Genomic DNA, 22,331 nt, shown 5'->3' on the forward strand with positions numbered 1-22,331 from the left:
TGTATCTCGATTTATGAAACGGTTGGGAACCACAACTCTAAAACTGGCACGTTTACAGCTCAATCAGGATAATTACCTGCCGTCTGGAAGTTAAGCGCCACCATGTGACAGCCAACTGCCCAGAGAGGGTAGGGGTCATAGTTGGAGGACTCCACACGCTGTCCTTTTGGGTAAATCCGACTCAGTGCCTTGTGATTGTACTGCAGGAAATCCATGGAAAGGCTCTTTCCTGGTGTTTTATTCTCTACAAAAGAACGGACCTCTTTGCAGTTGTAGCAGTCTGCAAAGACAGAAAGGCAAGTTTATCATGATACATGAGTGTCATGAAACAATACATTTCAATTGACATGCTGTGTTGTTGTGATGGGACAATATTGTTAATAATAATAATAATAATAATAATAAATGCAAATTGAGCAAAAAAATAACCAATGAAAATCTGAAATTTCTTTAGAATTTTGGTTCAATAGGAATATAAAGAAACCGAAACAGGCTTGGACAAAAACGATGTTACCTAACTTCATTTGGGTGCACAACATTTTGAGTCAATTACTGCAACCAAACGTCTTTTGTAACCTTCAATGAGACTTCAGCACCTTCCAGCTGGTGTTTTGGCCCGCTCCTCATGAGCAAACTGATCCAGCTCCCTCAGATTTGAAGGGTGCTTTGGCTCCTTCCACAGATGTTCAATAGGATTTAGATCAGGGGGCATAGAAAGTCAGTTTGGAATAGCCTAATGTTTTGTTCTTCGCCGTTCTTGGATCTTTTGAGCTGTATTTTGGGTCATTCACTGAGACCAAGCTTTCTGATATTGGGCAGCATATTTCTCAATCGAATACCTTAATAGTCTTGGGGTTTCATTCAGAATCAAGACAAATGCAAGAAAGAAGCCCCAGAAGATAACAGAGCCTACTTCAGACTAAGGATGATGTTCTTTTCTTGGTATATTTCATTTATTTTCGAAGCTAATGTGTCTTGCTCAAAAGTTCCGGTTTGTCCATTAGACATTCTTCCAGAGAATGCGATTTGTCAACATGCCTCCTAGGTTCACTTCTTATAAAGTCTACTTTGGCTCAAAAACCGACTGTTGGGACACGATCAGAAACTAATGTACCTTGAACTTTAATATCACCATTAAATTCATTAAAGATTGTTCTGGACTCCTTTGTTATGATTCATATCATCCATCTCTTCAATATAATCAATTTTCCTCCTGTTGCACCATCCAGGGAGGTTGGCTATAGTCCTGTAGATCTGAACTTTTTGAATGCTCTGTACAAATGTCGTCACGGCAACATCAAGCTACATGGAGATCGTCTTTAAACTTTAACGTGCTTGTATATTATTTTCTTTCCAATCAACGCTAGACAACGCTCTCCTTCGATTCCTCTGGTCCATGGGTTGTGTGATACACACCATGTCACTAAACAGCATAGTGACTACTGTACTCGTTACTCTTTAAATAGGCCGTTTGACTGCTTCCAAGTTTGGAGATTCCTGCGATGCTAATTAGAGGGTACACCTTGATTAAAACATGTCTCTATGATCAAATGATTTACAGTCTTCGATAGGAGCACCAAGCCAATGTTATGAGTTTTAAAAAATATTTCTGTTGAACCACAATTCGAAATCAATGCCTGATCTTCAGTGGTTAATGTTTTGTCGACGTAGGTATGTACTTGTCTAAGTTAGAGCTGTTGTATTATCCAAAGCCTAAATGAAATAATAAATTATGTAAGGAATAAACATTAGTGGGTTATTGGTGTGTATTTTACACAAATAGCCTGGAGGAGACTTGTTCAATCATCACATTTTTCTTCCCCATGTGTTATTACAACTGCAGGTTTTTACCAAAACGGTCCTTGTCCTTGCTGCGTGGCTGACAGTAGACAACCAGATCTGACATCTCCATAGCAACCTCTGCCTTCTTCTCCACTTCCTCCTGCTGCCTGATCTGATGTTGGACAAAAATGTAACTTCCTTGTACGATATGCTCAGTGATTGGATAAGAATATCAATACATGGTGGTCCATGTGTGGTAGAATATGCACAATGACAGCAATCGGTATTAAAATACAAAGAAGAACAACATGTCGCTTGTCAGCCATTCAATATTAATTAATTGAAGCGTTTTTGTTTTCCTGTGGAGGTCCTTTTCCTGTCACTATTCCTGTTGGGGGCGGCCCGGTAGTAGCACGTCGGCTTCACAGTGCAGAGGTACCGGGTTCGATTCCAGCTCCGGTCTCCCTGTGTGGAGTTTGCATGTTCTTCCCGGGCCTGCGTGGGTTTTCTCCGGGTGCTCCGGTTTCCTCCCACATTCCAAAAACATGTGTGGCAGGCTGATTGAACACTCTAAATTGTCCCTAGGTGTTAGTGTGAGTGCGAATGGTTGTTCATTTCTGTGTGCCCTGCGATTGGCTGGCAACCGGGGTGTCCCCCGCCTACTGCCCGAAGACAGCTGGGATAGGCTCCAGCACCCCCCGCGACGAATAGTGAGGATCAAGCGGCTCAGAAGATGAATGAATGAATGAATATTCCTGTTGGTTCACCACAAAACAGTGTAAATATGACGAGAAGGTCAATAATGCCACTGTCTGGCTGCTGTTTCATATGAAACAGACTTGTGAAGATAGCAGCTGAAGATATTGTGAGTAGTATGTTGTGCCCATATTTTTTGCTGTAAGGATGGTCTGGTATTTTCAAGCACTGCAAGACAGGGGTCCCAAACTCAACTTGTGTGGGGGCCGCTGGAGTCTGGGTCAAGTATTTAAACAAAAAAAAAAAAAAGAAAGAAAAAAACTACAACTAATCCAACCTTCTCATTCTTTATGAAAAATATTTCATAACATCAACAGTTCTTCAGAACATGAACAAAATTGATAACCCAGTCCTCTATCTCATCAACTTGGTGCTTAGCACAAACCTCATCATGACTAGTGTACATAACGTCTGATTGCCTGAGCAGCTTAACTTTCTCTGCATTCAAGACATGGCACGGTGCCTCTGTGCTCAACAACAACAACAGCAACAAACATTCCATCTCCTCTTTGTCTTTAATTTGCTGTTTTTGACCCAAACACGGCAGATTTTGAAATAGACATGAGTGGTGTCAGGGTAGATTTTATTTACACTTGGTGTGACTTTTCAGAATTATGAATTTCTGAAAATTGTCATGATCTGAGGTATAGCCCATAAGTGATAAACACACACACACGCACACACCAGTGGCGAATGCTGGTCTGTCAAGGAGGGGAAGCTCAATTGTGGCAGACATCATAAAATGTGTCAGTTTATAAAAACGCTAATTTTACTCTCCGTTCTTTTTCAAGAAAATTATCTGTAACCCTGTCATACAAACAAGGCGTCTTTTCCAGTAACTTAACTAGTGTCCGACAACTACAATAAAACCCACCAGTAATAAAAAATTAATTCGTCGCTTATCGTTTTCAACAAAGAGCATGTCGCTAAGATGATTACAAATCGTCTCCAGTTCAATTCAGAACAGAATGAGAATTGAAAGTGCTCCTACAGATGCCTACAAGATCGGTGATTGGCTCATTTCGATGTCAATCAAACTGGAACACAGCCTCAGACAGATAATCCATTCTGATCCTGAAAAACTGAGCGTACGGTACCCGCCCACTGCCATCCAGTCCCAGAGATGCCGAACAGCTTGTATCCAATGACTCGTCTCCATTCAACGCATTGGGACAACCTGCCCTGAACTCTCGAGACACTCGGCGGGCAGTAGACGCTCAGTGGACGCTCAGCGTCCACCGTTTAAAGCACAGCGAAGCTGCGGTAATGAATGAGAAGGGAGTCGTAACGTCACTGTCGTAACCAGTAAGAAGAAGCTGATTCAGAACAAAGGTTGAGCATGTTGTAGCGCATATTTAGTCAATGACATGTACACACAATGAAATTTACATGCATATATTTGATCACTTATTCTTTGACATTTTAGGGGAACCTGAGCTTCGCTTGCAGTCCGAGGGCAATCGCCACTGGCACACACACACGCACAAACACACACCACCCAAGGCAATGCTGTGTCAAAAAAATAGGGGGCACACTCCCATTAAACTTTGCTGTGAAGTAGGGGCAGCAAAATATCATCGTGTGGCCCAAAATGGCCCCGGGCCACGGGTTTGAGACCACTGTACAAGCTAAGGAAATGTGCCAAACAAGGGTAAATGCCATGTACAAATGCCTTTCATAATTTGAACCTCATGTAATGTATTTAGTAAAAAAAAAATTTTTAAGTTTGTTAATGTTTACATGCTGCCAAAACTTGTCACTGTGAAAGTCATTCATACGATACTTAAAAAACAACAACAACAACAATAATAAAAATAATAATACAGCAATACAGTTATCAGCAGTACGAATAATCTAACAGTACCTACTGAATATTTCTAAAGCAAACACTTGCCTCTTGTTCTCGACTGAATTGCTTTCTCATCTCTCTCTGAGTGATGCCCCAAGCCACCTTGTACCATTCAAAAAGTTCCTCCAAAGAGTCTGCGGCCAAGTCATAATGCAGACCATCCTGCTCGATGCTCTGCAGTGTAAGAACATGCAGCTTTCCATTTTTCCCATTTTTCACTGAAAAGAGAGAGGACAGGATTCAGGATTACTGCATTCCCAATTAACTGTTCAATTGTAACCCTGTCGGGGACAGCGATTATTACAGTGGACAGCTTTCATGTTATCAGGTTACAGGATGCATGAAAGGGTTAATGTTGTTTTGCACATTTATAACTGTCGCGTTGAAGTAAAAAAAAAAATTAAATACCGGTAAGAATTTTGAATCCACAGCAGTAAAGCAGCGCTATCTTGCTGTTCAGTCTTCGCAATCCCATCACAGATGTTATTCTGTTTTTTTAATTTGTCAAGTATGTTTGTGCTCTCTCTTCTTGTTTTGAGTGTTTAAAAATACGGTTAAATTTTTTTGAGTGCTGTTGATGCTATAAAAATAAAAACGACAATGGTGATGTTGTTTTTTTTAGATAAAAAGCCATTTTAAGTGTCTTTTTGTGTCATGAACCAAATTTCAATTTGAGATTGAAAACAGAAAACAAACCAAACACATTTTGTTGTGATGTGATTATTTTTTCTGTCGATGTTTCAAGAATTCCTTTCCACAATGATCACGTCATGAATTTGATCTCCAGCTTTAGCAAAATTCATTCGTCGCCCTCATTGTTTTTAAATGAATGTACATTAGCTTGTAATGATCTAAGAAGTGGAAAAAAAGAGGTACTCACAGTTTTGTATGTTGCACTTGGATATATCCACCACACCCTTGCATAGTTCTCCCAAAGGATTGTCTTCTATATTCTGTTTTAATTTAGGTCACAAACAGCGAATACATTTTTAGTCTTTATAATGCCATCAAACCTCCAGTTCAATTATGACCTAATAAACACTTTTTCAAACCTGTTGTCCAAAATCATGTTTGGTGTTGTTGGACACTTCCTCAACATAATTAGATGGGAAAAAGAGCTGCAAATTTCCACCATGGTCTCCTTTCCACCTAGAATGCGAGGAGAAATGTGAAGGTTTTTGTGTGCGTGTGTATGTTTGTGTATTTTTGGACTTGGTCATGTCAAACAACAATGTGCAATTGGACTCACCATCCATCATTGTCCTTTGACACATTATGTATTAAAGCCCCTTTATTGAAGGTGAGTTCATCGGGCATTTTAGCCTGGTAGCTGTAAATGGCGCGAACGGTACTCTTTGGCTAAGGTGGACAAACAAACAATGGAAAATTAGGCAGCCAGTATGTTAAGCACAAGACAAACAACAATAACAACCAAAACAGAAGTATTACTCTGAATACTGTACACACCAGTGATGACTCAATCTCATTAGGTTCCACATATGTCGTCATTTCGTACAGGGAAGCAGTGTCTTTATCCTGTCAAAAAGAATTAACTGTCAGGTACCGTTCTTGACAGAGATGTTACCTAAACAAAGTGGGACTCAAGGAGGTCACCTCAAAAAATGTAATCTTAGAATGTCGCCTTTTTCGTGTCAGTGGTTAATGGATAGCATGCCTGCCTTCCATTTCTGAGGTTCTGTGTATGAATGTCAGCTTTACACATGCATGTTTGCATAATCCATAAATATGCATGTTAGGTGGACTGAAGACTCTAAATTGTTCCAAGGTGTGAATGTGAGCGTGAACGGCTGTTGCGTTTAAATGTGCCCTTTGACTGACTGGTGACCAATCCAGTGTGGACCTCACCTCTCGGCCAAAGTCAGCTGAAGCTCACCAGCAACCCAAGTGATGTCAAGCGGGATTGAGAATGGACGGGTGGGTGCATGGATGGCTTCCTGTCTCAATGTTTGATTCATAGGTATTGTCATAAAAGAAAATGTAGGATGTCAGGGAAAATGTAGCTTGTCAGGGAAAAAAGTAGCCACAGTGAAATTCCTACAAACTGGTTCTTGTAATATTGGAGTTATTGTATCTAAATACAATTCTGATACATTACCTTTGTCTTTGAGTATTTAATATAATAAATAGGAAAAACAAAAACGATGTCATCCCTGATTCGTACCTTCATCTGCCGTGGGGTCAGGGAGTCATGTCACCCCACCTATCTAAAATAATGGGTTATAAATGAGTGCTGGTCCCTTCTTTCGAGAAGGAGCTGTGTTTAGTCTCCAGGACAAAATGAGGACCCAGTTGTTTCCTTGGATTTGGGGCCGCCACAAAAAAGGATAATATCCGACTGCAACGGACAGTTAGGACGGCGGAAAAAAATCATTCGCATCGCCCTACCCACTCTCGAGGACCCGCACACTGCAAGAACCAAGACAAGGGCACGGAAAATACGACTGGACCCCCAGACCCTGCGCACCTTTTCCAGCTACTCTCCTCAGGCAAGCGCTACAGATCCATGTGCACCAAAATCAGCAGACATTCAAACAGCTTCTTCTCTCTCGCCATTTGCTCCCTAAACAGTAACTCAAATCTATAATAGCTCTTTGAATTTTTGCACAGCCCTGTGGAACAGTATTACTGGAATTATCATTGTAGCTCCAGCTCTGTACATACTTGAACAATTGTCAATATCCCACAGTACCAGACTTTAAAGTGCTCAAGCACTTTATGTATAGTTGTACACCTAAAGCTGGAGTACAATTACTGCCACTGGTCACTGAAAAAAATGGTGCAACGATTATCTGCACCAACTGCACAACCGTCATAGTATTGTATTGCACCACATTGTCACACAGTTGTCATTGAGTGCTACTACTGCACAATGGCACCCTTACATTGTAGAAAATCTTTCGATACTTGTTCGTCATGTCCTTGTTTCTCGTCGTTGTTTGTTATTGCAAAACTAGTGTAACCAGTACTACCGGACACAAATTCCTTGTGTGTCAACATACCAATTAAAATGATTCCTATTCTGATGTTGCTTAGAGAGGAGGAATGAGCAGCAATGGAGGAATGGAGGAAAACACCACTTTGGGGGTGAATTAGGATTTTTTGACCACAGCTAAAAGCTCAAAATAGTAGATTTCGCATGATATGGCCCAAAAAAATTAGACCAACATTTAGTAGAAACCGTGCTTGTAACACACACAAACTTTAAAATCACAACCTTGGAAATACTGGTTGTCAAGCCATATTGCAGTGCCAGAAATGGCATTGCATGTTTGAGTGGGGAATAACCAGCTTGTTTCCACCCTTGTGAAAACACTCCACTTAAAGTCATGCCTTATGAATGGGACTTCACAAATCCATTTAAAATCCGTTTAAAAAATCCATTTAAAATTCTGTCAGGCAGTCTCACAAAACACCCCTTCCTCCATTCTGTTCAAGCTCTCCACATTTGGGAACCAATAGGCACCTGATGGTGTGTTGGCTCTGATGGTGGGGGAAGATGTTGGTCTGACCTGGCAGACCCTAACGTATTGTAAGGATCTGCTGGGACCGTCTCGTTGAGTTCCCTGTGAGAAGGAGTTTCAGCTTCCACCTCTAGCAGAACTTTACCCAAGTCCCGAGAGAGGTGGGGGTCATTGAGTCCAAGCGGACCATATTCCACACCTCTGCTGTCAAGACCATTGACTGGCGCTGTGGCCGTAAGGTGGTCAGCGGCTGTTGCGGCCGGCAATCCCTGAACCCGTCGGCTCCGCCTGGCCAGTCGGTAACGATCAGCTGCCTCCACAATGCCGCAAGCCAAGGGGATTTGATAGGAATCCATCTTCAGCATGACAGCTTCCTAAATATTGAGGACATTGTTTTGGTATTTTCAGCGGTTGAAGTCGATGTCCACATGTATTTTGGTGATTGCAATTGCAATTTGGCAACGCTAGGCACTTTTTTTTTTTTTTTTTTTACACCTGCACAATCAGTGGGGACAGCACACTGTGGGAGCCTTGATGGCACCACGTGAATGAAGTCTAAAGGGGTGGGCATACTCATTGCCCCCCGGCTCAGTGCCTGTACATTGGGGTTCACACCGATTGACGAGAGGGTTGCCTCCCTCCGCCTTCGGGTGGGTGGACAGGTCCTGACTGTTGTTTGTGCATATGCACCAAACAGCAGCTCAGTATACCCACCCTTTTTAGAGTCCTTGGAGGGTGTGCTGGAGAGTACTCCTGCAGGGGACTCCCTTGTTCTGCTGGGGGACTTCAATGCTCACGTGTGCAATGACAGTGAGACCTGGAGGGGCGTGATTGGGAGGAACGGCCCCCCCGATCAGAACCCGAGTGGTGTTTTGTTATTGGACTTCTGTGCTCGTCACGGATTGTCCATAACGAACACCTTGTTCAAACATAAGGGTGTCCATATGTGCACTTGGCACCAGGACACCCTAGGCCGCAGTTCGATGATCGACTTTGTAGTTGTATCATCGGATTTGCGGCCGCATGTTCTGGACACTAGGGTGAAGAGAGGGGCGGAGCAGACAGCTGATCACCACCTGGTGGTGAGTAGGCTCCGATGGTGGGGGAAGATGCCGGTCCGTCCTGGCAGACCCAAACGTATTGTGAGGGTATGTTGGGAGCGTCTGGCGGAATCCCCTGTCAGAAGGAGTTTCAACAGAGCTTTTCCCATGTTCCGGGGGAGGCGGGGGACATTGAGCCCGAGTGGAACACGTTCCGTGCCTCTATTGTTGAGGCGGCCAATCTGAGTTGTGGCCGTAAGGTGGTTGATGCCTGTCGTGGCGGCAACCCCCGTACTCGCTGGTGGACACCAGCAGTAAGGGATGCCGTCAAGCTGAAGAAGGAGTCCTATCGAGCCTTTATGGCCTGTGGGACCCCAGAGGCAGCTGACGGGTATCGACTGGCCAAGCAGAACGCAGCTTCGGTGGTCGCCGAGGCAAAAACCCGAGCGTGGGAAGAGTTCGGTGAGGCCATGGAAGCCGACTTCCGGACGGCTTCGAGAAAATTCTGGTCCACCATCCGACGTCTCAGGAGGGGGAAGCAGTGCACCACTAACACTGTGTACAGTGGGGATGGGGCGCTGCTGACTTCGACTCGGGACGTTGTGAACCGGTGGGCAGAGTACTTCGAAGACCTCCTCAACTCCACCAACACGCCTGCCTTAGAGGAAGCAGAGCCTGGGGACTCTGAGGTGGGCTCTCCTATCTCTATGGTTGAAGTCACCGATGTGATTAACAAACTCCTCGGTGGCAAGGCCCCAGGGGTGGATGAGATCCGCCCGGAGTTCCTCAAGGCTCTGGATATTGTGGGGCTGTCCTGGTTGACACGCCTCTGCAACATCGTGTGGCAGACCGGGGTGGTAGTCCCTCTTTTTAAAAAGGGGGACCGGAGGGTGTGTTCTAACTACAGAGGGATCACACTCCTCAGCCTCCCTGGTAAGGTCTATTCAGAGGTGCTGGAGAGGAGGGTCCGTCAGGAAGTCGAGCCTCAGATTGAGGAGGAGCAGTGTGGTTTTCGTCCCGGCCGTGGAACAGTGGACCAGCTCTACACCCTTAGCAGGGTCCTCGAGGGTATGTGGGAATTCGCCCAACCAGTCTGCATGTGTTTTGTGGACTTGGAGAAGGCGTTTGACCGTGTCCTTCGGGGAGTTCTGTGGGGGGTGCTTCAAGGGTATGGGGTACTGGTATATTAAGATATTTTGTGATGTTTTCTTTAACCAATGTATATCTTCTCAGAGGTAAACTCTTGAACCTGCTTTGGAATGATTGCAAGTGAGATAAACCCTTTGGAATGCTTTTAAATGATTACAAGTGAGATAAACTCTTGAACCTGCTTTGGAATAATTGCAAGTAAATGATTACAAGTCCGTGCCACTTGGTTACACAACAAACAGTGTGGCGTGGGAAGGGATGACAATGGCCACTCACCCCTCCCGATGCACACACTTTAGAGGATAAAAGGAGGGGAGCGATGCTCCTCAGCAGAGTCCGCTATGGGTTACCGTACGAACGCCTAGCTCGTATTGAAGCTCACTCTGCTGAGGGTGTTGGCTCTCCACCCTACTGGCACACGGTAAGAGTTCTTTAGCTTCATACAACTTGTTTGAACTGTGTTATCATTTCTGTGTGGGACCAATAAAGTGCCTATTGTTGATAGCCAGAAGTGTCTTGTCGTTATTTCTGAGTGCCTATCTCCGACGATCCTTTATGAAACTTGATATTCATTCAAATTGTGTATCAGAAGTGTTTCAAAACAGGTACCGAACCCCCTGATACGGGCGGTTCGGTCACTATACCACCGATGTCAGAGTTTGGTTCGCATTGCCGGCAGTAAGTCGGAATCGTTTCCAGTGGGGGTAGGACTCCGCCAAGGCTGCCCTTTGTCACCGATTCTGTTCATAACCTTTATGGACAGAATTTCTCGGCGCAGCCGAAGCGTTGAGGGGGTCAGTTTTGGGGGCCTCAGTATTGAATCACTGCTTTTTGCAGATGATGTGGTGCTGTTGGCTCCTTCAAACAGGGCTCTCCAAATCTCACTGGAGCGTTTCGCAGCCGAGTGTGAAGCGGTTGGGATGAAGATCAGCACCTCCAAATCTGAAACCATAGTCCTCAGTCAAAAAAGGGTGGAGTGCCCCTCCGGGTCGGGGAGGAGATCTTGCCCCAAGTGGAGGAGTTCAAGTATCTTGGGGTCTTGTTCACGATTTGGGGCAGAAGGGAGCGGTAGATCGACAGGCGGATCGGTGCAGCGTCTGCTGTGATGCGGACGTTGTATCGGTCTGTCATGGTGAAGAAGGAGCTGACCCAAAGGGCGAAGCTCTCAATTTACCGGTTGATCTACGTTCCAACCCTCATCTATGGTCACGAGCTATGGGTCGTGACCGAAAGAACGAGAACCCAGTTACAAGCGGCCGAAATTAGTTTTCTCCGCAGGGTGTCCGGGCTCTCCCTTAGAGATAAGGTGAGAAGCTCGGTCATCCGGGAGGGGCTCAGAGTCGAGCCGCTTCTCCTCCACATCTAGAGGAGCCAGATGAGGTGGCTTGGGCATCTGATTCGGATGCCTCCTGAACGCCTCCATGGTGAGGTGTTCCGGGCATGTCCCACTGGGAGGAGACCCCGAGGAAGACCCAGGACACGCTGGAGAGACTATGTCACCCAGCTGGCCTGGGAACGTCTCGGGATCCCCCGGGGAGAGCTGGAAGAAGTAGCTAGGCAGAGGGAAGTCTGGGCTTCCCTGCTAAAGCTGTTGCCCCCGCGACCCGGCCCTGGATAAGCGGTAGATGATGGATGCATGGATGGATGGATAAATTTTATGATAAATTGCCTTTCAAGACGACATGTATGTTCTTGGTGTTGGATTTTATCACATAAATTTCCCCCCAAAATGCGATTTACACTCCAGTGCGCCTTGTATGTTTTTTTTTCTTCTTTATGATGCATTTTACGGCTGGTGCGACCAATACTCCGGAATGATTTATAATCCAGAAAATACGGTAAATCCCTAACTGTAAAATAAGTGTCAAGTTTCATCCAATTCGAGAAATAATGTGTTATTTGTCATACAAATAGTTTGAGGTGGAACAGGTGTAACCACTACAAACTAAAAAGCTGTTCCTTATATTGTTGACTAACTTGTGAGTGTGAGTGTGTGTGTCTATATATATATTATATATATATATATATTAGAGCTGTCAAACGATGAAAATATTTAATCTAATTAAACTGTCAAAATTAACTCAAATTTACTACAAAAATAATAGTGATTACTCACGCATTTTTGATCGTTTCTGAATTTCCTTTAATATTTTTTTGTCCTATTTTTTCCCCATTTTAATGCATCAACATGGAATCATGAATCCGTTTTCTATGTGCAAAATGCAAATATTTACTGAAATAACAATTTTGATTTTCAATTTTACATGAACATTTTTCACTTGGAGAAGTTATTCACATATAATCTCTCACAATATTACTGTCCATCAACAACAGTGAAAAAAATATTTTGTCACACAACAGCTGCTTTAACAGCTCTTTTTATGGAATCATGAGCAATATAACATTGTAAAGTGCACATCTAAGGTAAACTAGTACTCAGCCTATAGTGGATTTAAGCCATAGTTGCAGACTTTGTTTTTCTCAAGTTTGTTTTGAACACAGCAGACAGGCTATGTTGATTCTATTGGTCCTTCTTGCGCGGAAGTCTCTCTACGGTTTTGTGTAGACATCATTTCGGATGACTACACTTGGTTCGATGACAACACTGGAGACATTTTATTTTCGCTAGGTCGCTACCACTGCACCGCTGAACTTTCGTTGTCATGTCACCACCTCAGCGCACCGTCACTGTCAGACGAACACAGAGAAGCTCCACCCACTATATTTATATGGACACGAAACACTGTAACCTTCCACACAAAATGGTTCCAAACAAGTAACAATCGCGTACATCGTATACCTGTATGATGCAGGTAACTTTGGTCTTGTCAGTGGAGCAATCTGGCAACTTTTTAAAAGTAAACTTTCCATTCATAAACTCTTTCAGTATCCATTTTCGGTGTCTCGCGCTGCCGTGGCTGGCAAAACAAACGTGCGTGGATCTATGCAGTGCGCTTGTTGTTTTGTTTCTGATTTATTTATAGAGCAAACGTAACATCCGCTGTGACGTGTGCCGCATTAATTTAATCCTGTTAAAATTCATTAAAATGAATGCAAATAAAAACGCGCTAAACTGACAGCTCTAATATACTGTAAATACATACATACATACATATATACAGATATACATAAATAAATTGGGGGGGATGAAGGTTACCAAAAATAGCCAGTATTACTATTCACATAAAGCAAAAAGAATGTCCTGAAACAAACAATAGCGAAGCAAATGAAACAATGCATGTACTCATTTTCATCTGATTTTGTGGAACTCACTGTGCTGAAGCGAGCAACCAGGTCAGGCGTGACTGGGTATCGGAGTTTGGTCTTACGATACAGTGGCTTCTTCTTGAAGTAGTTGACCATCTCCACAAGGCTCTCAAACTCGGTTGTTGTGCCGAGCAGGTAAACGCCGCCTTCCTTCTGGATCCGGCAGTGTTTGACCTTCCCTTCCCCTCTGAGGGACACATCGTATTTCAGTACAAAATGGAATTAACTTCACAAAGTGAACTATGAGCATGCTACTCAACCTGAACGTGATAGCAAAAGAGGCTGGATCTCCCTCCCTCTGTCGTATAAGGAAAGCTCCATCTCTGGGAATTTTCAGCAAATAATCTTCGGCCTCACCTCTGCTCAGGTTTCTGTAAAACCACCTAACATAAAATACAAAAAATAATTTGGATCAAACTGTCACCCCAAAAAGAACATTCATTTTAAATAATTCATTCACGTTAGCACGTCGGCTTCAAAGTGCAGAGGTACCGGGTTCGATTCCAGCTCCGGCCTCCCTGTGTGGAGTTTGCATGTTCTCCCCGGGCCTGCGTGGGTTTTCTCCGGGTGCTCCGGTTTCCTCCCACATTCCAAAAATATGCATGGCAGGCTGATTGAACACTCTAGATTGTCCCTAGGTGTGAGTCTGAGTGCGAATGGTTGTTTGTTTCTGTGTGCCCTGCGATTGGCTGGCAACCGATTCAGGGTGTCCCCCGCCTACTGCCCGAAGACAGCTGGGATAGGCTCCAGCACCCCCCGCGACCCTAGTGAGGATCAAGCGGCTCGGAAGATGAATGAATGAATGAATGAATAATTCATTCACATTGTATTGCCAATGAATATTCAAGAGCCGACCCTGAGGAACACCTTGAAGAAACCATGTTTTTAGTTTTCATTTTACAAAAGTAAAAGATAAATTATTTCTAAATATTTTCACTATTAATGTGACCTGTAGCCTTACAACAACATTTTCAAGAGCTGAGGTCAATCAATTAAGATGATGTACTTGCACAAGTGTGCACACCCTCTTATAACTGGCCATAGGGATGTGTTCAGAGTTAACTAGTCACATTCAAACTCATGTTAAATGGAATGGAAATGGTCAAAGTACCTCTGATTTATCCCAAATAAATTTCAGTCATTCGATGGGGCTGTTCTTGGGGGGGGGGGGGGGGGGGGGTGCTTTCTAGAAGGAGTTTTTGTTTTTTGTGCTAACACTGACTGGTATTTGGAACGGTTTATAAATCAGTCTACCTTGCCTAAGGGTCCAGCTGGAGCTCAAGAAAAACAGCCCCAAAGCATGACACTGCCACAAACATGTTTTACTATCGGTATGGCGTTCTCTTGGTGATAAACAGTATTGAGCTTGTACGAAATAGACCTTTTGGAATTTGGGCCAAAAAGCCAAACCTTGGTTTCAGCAGACCATCACACATTTTTTTTTCCGCATGCATTTAGAAGATTACAATTGTGATTCAGCAAAATTCTGATGCCAAGCTTGCGCTTTTGGACCTAGGATTCCAAAGGTATGTTTGCCATCAACAAAACACTCGTCACCAAATGAACACAATGCATGAAGTCAGAAGTTGGAGTAAGCGTTTTATTTACAAGTCGCAAGTAAGTCTCAAGTTGTAACGTTCAAGTCTCAAGCCTGTCCCAAGTCACTGTGGGGGCATTTTTTTTTTAATCCTGCATTTCAAGTCGAGTCGCCAAAACATTTCAAGCAATTCTTCTCATTACTTGGTTTAAGCAAGTTGTAAGTCAAGTCATAAAATCTTGCTCAGCCACAATAAACGTTGAAGTGATCATTTATTTTTCACTGATCCTATTACATGACAGATCTAAAAATGTTATAATCACTAACATGTAAAAATTAAATGAAAAACAACGTCCAAATGTCTACCTTTTTGAATTATTTCGAAGAATGAATGTTGTTTTTTCAAACAAACGTTTATATGAGTGGCACAGTGTCAAGGTGGTGATAAACACTGAAATATACTGAATGTGGGCGTAAACATGCAAATCATCAAATTTAAAAAGTACATACGTCATTTCTGGATCCAATCTGTTACCCAAACCAAATTAGTGTGTGACATTCACTCTGTGCCCTTTTTGACGTTGAGTGACGGGGACATTTTTTTTCATTAGATTTGACATCCATCCCCAAACAACCTCAGCCCTCCCATTTCAGACTGCTGTCCCCTCCCTGAAGACTGGGGTCAACACAATCATCTCATCCTTAACAATGGAAAAACGAAAGAGATGATCATGGGGTTGAAGTGAGGGAGGAGAGAAGCTCAACCAACGCGCATCAAAATTAGGGGCACCGAGGTGGAAGTGGTTTTGAAGCACAGACCCCGAGGTGTGGAGCTTTATGAAAGGCTGGATTGGAAGAGTCGCACGGATTCCGTGCATTACAAAGGCACGACTAATTTTTAAGGAGGCCAACATCTGCCCAGCCTTGCTTTGGACAGTCGATGCCGGCGCCCTGTTTTTCGCTTTCGTTTGCTGGGGAGTGAGTATATGTGTTGCTGATTACAACAGGCAGATACCAAGTCTCAAGCCAAGTCAAGTCATTCCCAATTTTTGAACAAGTCACAATGCCTAAAAATAGTAACTCCAGTCTGACTCAATTCAAGTCATATGACTCGAGAAACATGATGATGTATCATGGTCTCATTTTTTTAAATCACAAAAACCTTGTATGCGAGCAGGCTTTTTATACCCACTCCATATTTGAATTTCCTGAAAAAATCCACTATGACTCTAAAAGAGGTGTCGTCGTTCATTAGTCATCTAAGCCTGGGAGGTATCTTTAAATGAATAGAAACAGACATAAGTACTTTCGGATTTATATTTCATTTTACTGAAATCTAAGTTGACTGTGACGAACGTACCCTTGTTGTAGATGTGGGTTGGGATGTGGTACAGCATCAGTGAGACGCAACTCAAAGTCTTGACAGCGCAGCGGGTTCTCCCTATAGTGCTGTATCAGTGCATACAAACTGGGAAATTGGAGGTTTGGTGTCAGGTAGTAGGATGTGTTTTGTCCCTCGGAAAACGAACGAATACGGCAGTGCTGGACTCTCCCACTGCGCCTAAATAAATGTTGGAAGACAACAGACAACAGATAAAAAAAAAAATTGCACACTGTGATAGAGAGATAAAGTGTCAGAGAGAGAGAGAGAGATACCTGTAAATAACCTCCCTAAAATTTGTATTGTAATTATTGTATTTTCTGCACTATAAGGCGCACCTAAAAGCATTCAATTTTCTCTAAAGCTGAGGCGCCTTATATATTGGATCAATATTCAGATTTCTTGGACGTTGGATTTTAAATGTTCTAGAAAGCGCTTTGTTACAGCTGCACCAGTCGTGAAAGCTCTATTTAGATAAAGCTGTCTTGTATTGTTTTCTCTTTCGCATAGCTCCATCAAGTGGATGCATTACGCAACCGCAGCCACGATTGTGGCTTCTATTCTATGCACCTTATATTGTGGTGCACCCTATATATGAAAACACTTTTAAAATAGGCCATTCATTGAAGGTGAGCCTTGTACTCCAAAGCACCTTACAGTGTGGAAAATGGGTAATGATCTAATGTTATTTAAAACACCACCAGTAAGTACTACAGATGTGATGAACCTGACAGATAATTGGGATTTTAGAACATACACATTTGGGGTTTCTTAGCATCATAGGACAGGTGGTTGACCACCCGCATTCCTAATACTGTACACCATGTATTGTGTATTCTACACATAGAAAACTGTCCGCGTCCAAGCAGTGGGACTGACATGAGGGTTAGCATGATGAAAAATGTGAGGAGGACAAGCAGTCCACAAAGGTTGATTTTCATCACAAAAGCAATATTTCCCATAATAGTGAGTGTGCATGAAGTGAACTCTACCAGAAAGAGAGGGTGATATCCTTGGCAACAGCATCACTCTGCCGGACCAAAAAAGTACCATCTCTTCCTCTTGTCTCGGTGCAGTAATCATGAATCAGTTGCTCTGCCATCAGTCGACCCTCTTTCATGCCACCGTGAAACCATGTTTCGGAACAATGCAAATCATGGTACTGGGAAAATACACAAAACACAGGCTCTGAATTCATTTCTTTACTTTAGCAATCACAAATAGAAAACAGAACTCAAATTACAGTCCGTGGTTCCAAAGCTGAAAATGAGACAACATTAGATCAGCTCTTGAAACATGTCCTAATGCAATATAGTTCACAAGGGTATGTTTAAATTTTTTATAACAAGTTACAACGTGCCAGTAGATTCATTTCTTTTCACCAGCAGGCATTCATTCATTTTCTTTCTATTTTTTTCTTTTTTAGATTTATTGGTGATGTCACGTTCAGTCTGTATGCAGGAAATTATTGGACTTAAAAAGTTACATCTTCCTGTTTATGTTCTGCTGAAACACTACGCTAACTATTAAAACGAGAATTCACACTGTATTTTCCAATGCAACAGGATGTACTAATAACAGAATGCAACGTGCTATTTAAAATGTTTTATGATTTACTATTTCAGTTGTGCATGAAGGCGAGGGGAATCACACTCGTGCTGAGACCAACCGTCATAAATGAGCCAACCACAATTAAAAGCAAGAGGAGCAGGAACTACAAGCGCCGATGCATATGTGGAACTGGGAGTCGCGGCTTGGAATTGAAGTGGATTTACATTGGACAGGAGATGTGAGCCAATCTCATTTTCGTCAATGGACGCTATAGCTTCTTGTTTGCTTTCAAACTTAGCTTGTATCAGACGTGTGAACATTTTCAGCATGACATCTTTGATCCACTGTTGAAAGGACACTTTGATTCGCTGCTCTTTCATCTCTAACTGCTTCAAACAACAAAGTGTATGCAGAAAAATGTGTTGTGTTGTATATTTTGTCATTTTATGTTAACTGTTCTTTTGATGGCGGCGCGGTCACCTGCAGCGGCTCCTCTGTCTCCTGAGGAATGTAATTTCATCTGTGCTGTATGTTGCACATGTAGCACATTTGACAATAAAGTTGACTTGACTATAAACCAACAGACAATCGATCCAAACACAGGCAAAAAGTTTTGAAAGCCAGACGCTGCCCGGCCTCGTACTTTTTTTCGATGTCTGCTTAAAGCGATATCTATGAGTACAGCGGTACGTCTACTAAGGACATTAATTGGTTCTGGAAGAAATTTCTTAACTAGAAAATGTTAATAATAATAATAATAATAATGCATTTTATTTAAAAGCACATTTCATGCCACCCAAGGACACTGTAAAGACAATAAGAAAATACAATGTAAAAATTAGTATGCAAGATATTATATAAAAACAGGACATAAAATCACAAAAACATAGGAAATGGAAGAGCCATGTGTTTTAGCCAATCCTGAACAGGTGTGTTTTTAGACGGGACTTAAGTGGAAAGAGGTGTGAAGTTTTGGAGGTCCGGAGGTAGGTTGTTCCAAAGCTTTGGAGCAGCGTGACTGAAGGCTCTGGCTCCCATGGTGCCCAGTCGGGCAGGGGGCACTGACAGGCGGAGGGAGGACGAGGATCTGAGGGAGCGAGAGGGGATATGCACCTGGAGAAGGTCGGATAGGTAAGGAGGGGCCAGGTTGTGGATGGCCATATATGTGGAGCTGTTGGAGAACGGGGGTGATGTGCTGCTGGGAAGATGTTTTTGTGATGATGTGAGCAGAGGCGTTTTGAACCAGCTGGATTTTATGGAGGGACTTTTGAGGTAGGCCGAAGAGGAGAGCGTTGCAGTAATCAAGGTGGGATGTGACAAGACTGTGGACAAGAATAACAGTGGTGCGGGGGGTGAGGGAAGGGCGAAGTCTGGTAATATTGCGGAGGTGGAAATAAGCAGTGCGGGTGATGGTGTTGATATGTGAGTGGAAGGTGAGCATGCTATCCAGGATGACACCCAGACTCTTAACCTGGGGGGAGGGGGGACACTAGGAAGCTGTCAATGATGAAGGAAACAGTTTACTTTGGATAAAGTGGATTTGGTGCCAAGAAGAAGGACTTCAGTTTTATTAGCATTTAATTTAAGAAAGTTTGTTGTGAACTATGTTTTGAGTTTGGAGAGGCAAGAGGTGAGGGAGGGGGGTGGGAGTATGGAGTTTGGCTTGCAGGAGAGGTACAGCTGCGTGTCATCAGCGGTTTTGAGGAGTGATGGGACAATACCAGAAGAGAGCGAGGAGTGGATAATAGTAGATATGAGAGGAAGCAGGGAAGGAAGGCACGATTTAACAAGGGATGAAGGGAGGGGATCAAGCTGGCAAGTGGTGGGCTTGGATTTGAGTATGAGGTTGGATGATTCAGCAGTTGTGGGTGGAACAAAACTGGAGAAGAAATGACAAGGAGAAGAAGGTTCAGATGGGGGGGGGGGGCAAGCATGTTTTGATGGAGTTGGTGATGGATCTTAAGGATTTTGTGATTGAAGTGTTCCATTATGGAGTTGCAGGTTGCTGTGGAGTACAGGTGGAGGGGGAGAGAATTTGGTGGCCGGACGATTTTGTTCATGACGGAGAAGAGAGTTCTTGAATTTCCTTCGTTGGAGAGGATGAGGCGAGAGTAGTAGCTGGATTTGGTTTGTGCAATTTGGTCCTTGTATTTAGTGATATGGGTAGTGTACATGTCCTTATGGATGGTGAGACCGGTTTTCTTATAGAGTCGCTCAAGTTGGCGTTTTTTTTATTTCAATGACCAAAGAGCGGGTGTAAACCAGGGGGCAGATGTAGAGAATAAAGCAGTCCTGGTCTTCAGGGGGGCAAGAGAATTTATAATATTTGTGAGGCAGGCATTGTAGTGAGCGGTGAGGTCATCCGGGTTTGAAAGGGCGTCTGGGGGCGGGAAACGGTCGATAATGGAGCAGAAGGTGTCAATGTTGATATTTTTGGTATTACGAAAAGAAATGAGGCGGGAGGTTTTGATTATAGAGAGACGGAGTACGGTGTTAAAAGTGAGGAGGAAATTATCGGTTTCAGGAAAAACATCAGCAGTGGGCTTGGAGGGGGAGAGGCCAGAGCAGCAAACCAAGTCCAATGTGTGGCCTTTGATGTGGGTGGGGAAGTCAGTGAGACAGTGTATCGCGAGGCTCTCCAGGTAGGATGTGAAGTCTCTTGTGAGTGGCAGTCGGGGTTGTCCATGTGAATATTGAAATCTCCCAGCAAAATTAAATTTGGCGAGAGAGTGGATAAGTGTGTGATTAAGCTGGAAAATTCATTGATGAAATCGCTATGTGGCTTCGGGGGGAGATAAACTGTGTCAATGATGGTTGGCGTGGGTCCAGGGAGTTTAAACACCAGGCATTCAAAAGAGCTTGATGCAGGAACGGAGACTGGTAAGACTTTCCACTTCTCGCGGTGGATTAAGGCAAGGTCTCCTCCACGGCCGGTGCCACGGGGACGGCAGATGTAAACAAAGCCAGGAGGAGTGGTGACTCCACTTCAGAGCAGCAAAGTCGTTTGTTTGTTGCCAGGTTTCTGTTAAAACGAGGAAGTCAAGTTTGCGTTCGGCGAGGACGTCTTGAATGAGGTGTCCCTTGTTCGTAAGTCTTGTTCAGCAGTCCAAAGTTGACGGCGTCTGTGTCATGTTTGATGGCGGCAGTGCTGTTAGCCGACCTAGCCAGGCGGGCTACTGTATGGTAGTTGGTGTTGCGGCCGCGGTTTCTGGGAGGACGTCGAGAAGTGGACCAGGTCGAGTTGATTGAGCCAGGGTTTTTGTAGTCAACATGTCTACACGACCCGCGGTGAATGTAGCGACGTCGAGGCAGGCGAGCAATGTCAGGATGATGGTGTGGTTCCGGCGCTGGAGGCTCTGGTGCAATCCTCCAGATCCGGAGAAGATCCGCGACAGAATAGTGGAGTAGTCCTGTCACTGGATGATGGCGGAACGTCAGGAGTATCAGAAATAACCCAAAGGCGGCGAAGTTGTGGCGCCCCATGATGAGGGAGAAAGGCCGGTGCGGTGACAGCCGGTAAGTTTAAGCTACTGGCGTTAGCCCGTGGACTAAGTTACGATTTGGGGTTTGATTGATGTAAGTTTTCCATGTAAATGCCCTAATCCGTTCCAAGCCCCCCCCAAAATTGAGACATAAATGTTTCTTAAAGCATAAAAATGTATCAAAATATGTAACAAATACATGTTTCAATTAGATTATTGCATAATAAATGAGAATTGTTCAAAATGTAAAAAACAAACAATAAAGAATAAAAATAATGGTCATTTAACTTTTAACTGCGTCCTCATCATTTCTTGCCCTCTTTAGTCCAAGGATGTTTGCTTTTGTCAGCTTTTAACAATCCTTCGAAAATGTCCAAGGCCAACATCAGCATAGTGAGTGATCGCCGACTGGTGAACACTTTTTCTGGGTGATTCATATTTCTGTAAAACACTCGGAAGGCCTCATTTCCCGAGGGGCAAATGATGAGGACGCTGCAAAGACACATATGTATCTATTTATCCATTTAACACAGAGACACATTCGGTAGAGGTCCCTGTTAGCCAATGGAATTCCAGGAAGATGCTTGGTAGTAGCCAATGGCAGAGCAGCTATAAGTATGTTGCGTTCAGGAAACTCGGAGCAGGCCATACTGTATTTTTACTAGAGCTGTGAAACGATTAAAATATTTAATCTAATTAAAACTGTAATAATTAACTCAAATGAACAAAAAACTTAATCGTATTTACTCACACATTTTTTATCGTTTCTGAATTTCCTTTTACATTTTTTGTCTTATTTTTCCCAATTTTAATGCTCTCATCAACATGGAATCATGAATCAGTTTTCTACTTGCCAAACGCAAATATTTACTGAAATAACAATTTAGATTTTCAATTTTACATGAGGGGCGGCCCGGTAGTCCAGTGGTTAGCACGTCGGCTTCACAGTGCAGAGGTACCGGGTTCAATTCCAGCTGCGGCCTCCGTGTGGAGTTTGCATGTTCTCCCCGGGCCTGTGTTTTTTCTCCGGGTGCTCCGGTTTCCTCCCACATTCC

At 43.6% G+C, this 22,331-nt stretch overlaps 1 protein-coding gene across 9 annotated transcripts in view; it reads right to left on the reverse strand.

Annotated features, from left to right (window-relative positions):
* The window catches only part of plcg2 (phospholipase C, gamma 2), an 86,149-nt gene that overhangs the window by 10,922 nt on the left and 52,896 nt on the right, over nt 1-22,331 (reverse strand). For all 9 annotated transcript variants that reach the window (XM_052060818.1, XM_052060817.1, XM_052060820.1 and 6 more), the window contains exons 17-27: nt 17,236-17,405; nt 16,223-16,423; nt 13,586-13,708; nt 13,332-13,512; nt 5,855-5,923; nt 5,637-5,746; nt 5,440-5,536; nt 5,268-5,340; nt 4,433-4,605; nt 1,852-1,954; nt 77-280 (exon numbers count right to left, since the gene is read on the reverse strand). In XM_052060818.1, the coding sequence (XP_051916778.1) occupies nt 77-280; nt 1,852-1,954; nt 4,433-4,605; nt 5,268-5,340; nt 5,440-5,536; nt 5,637-5,746; nt 5,855-5,923; nt 13,332-13,512; nt 13,586-13,708; nt 16,223-16,423; nt 17,236-17,405 (1,504 nt within the window). The remainder of the gene's footprint in view (nt 1-76; nt 281-1,851; nt 1,955-4,432; nt 4,606-5,267; nt 5,341-5,439; nt 5,537-5,636; nt 5,747-5,854; nt 5,924-13,331; nt 13,513-13,585; nt 13,709-16,222; nt 16,424-17,235; nt 17,406-22,331) is intronic.

Source organism: Hippocampus zosterae, chromosome 3, assembly GCF_025434085.1.
Source record: "Hippocampus zosterae strain Florida chromosome 3, ASM2543408v3, whole genome shotgun sequence".
In the NCBI taxonomy this organism is placed as follows: domain Eukaryota; kingdom Metazoa; phylum Chordata; class Actinopteri; order Syngnathiformes; family Syngnathidae; genus Hippocampus; species Hippocampus zosterae.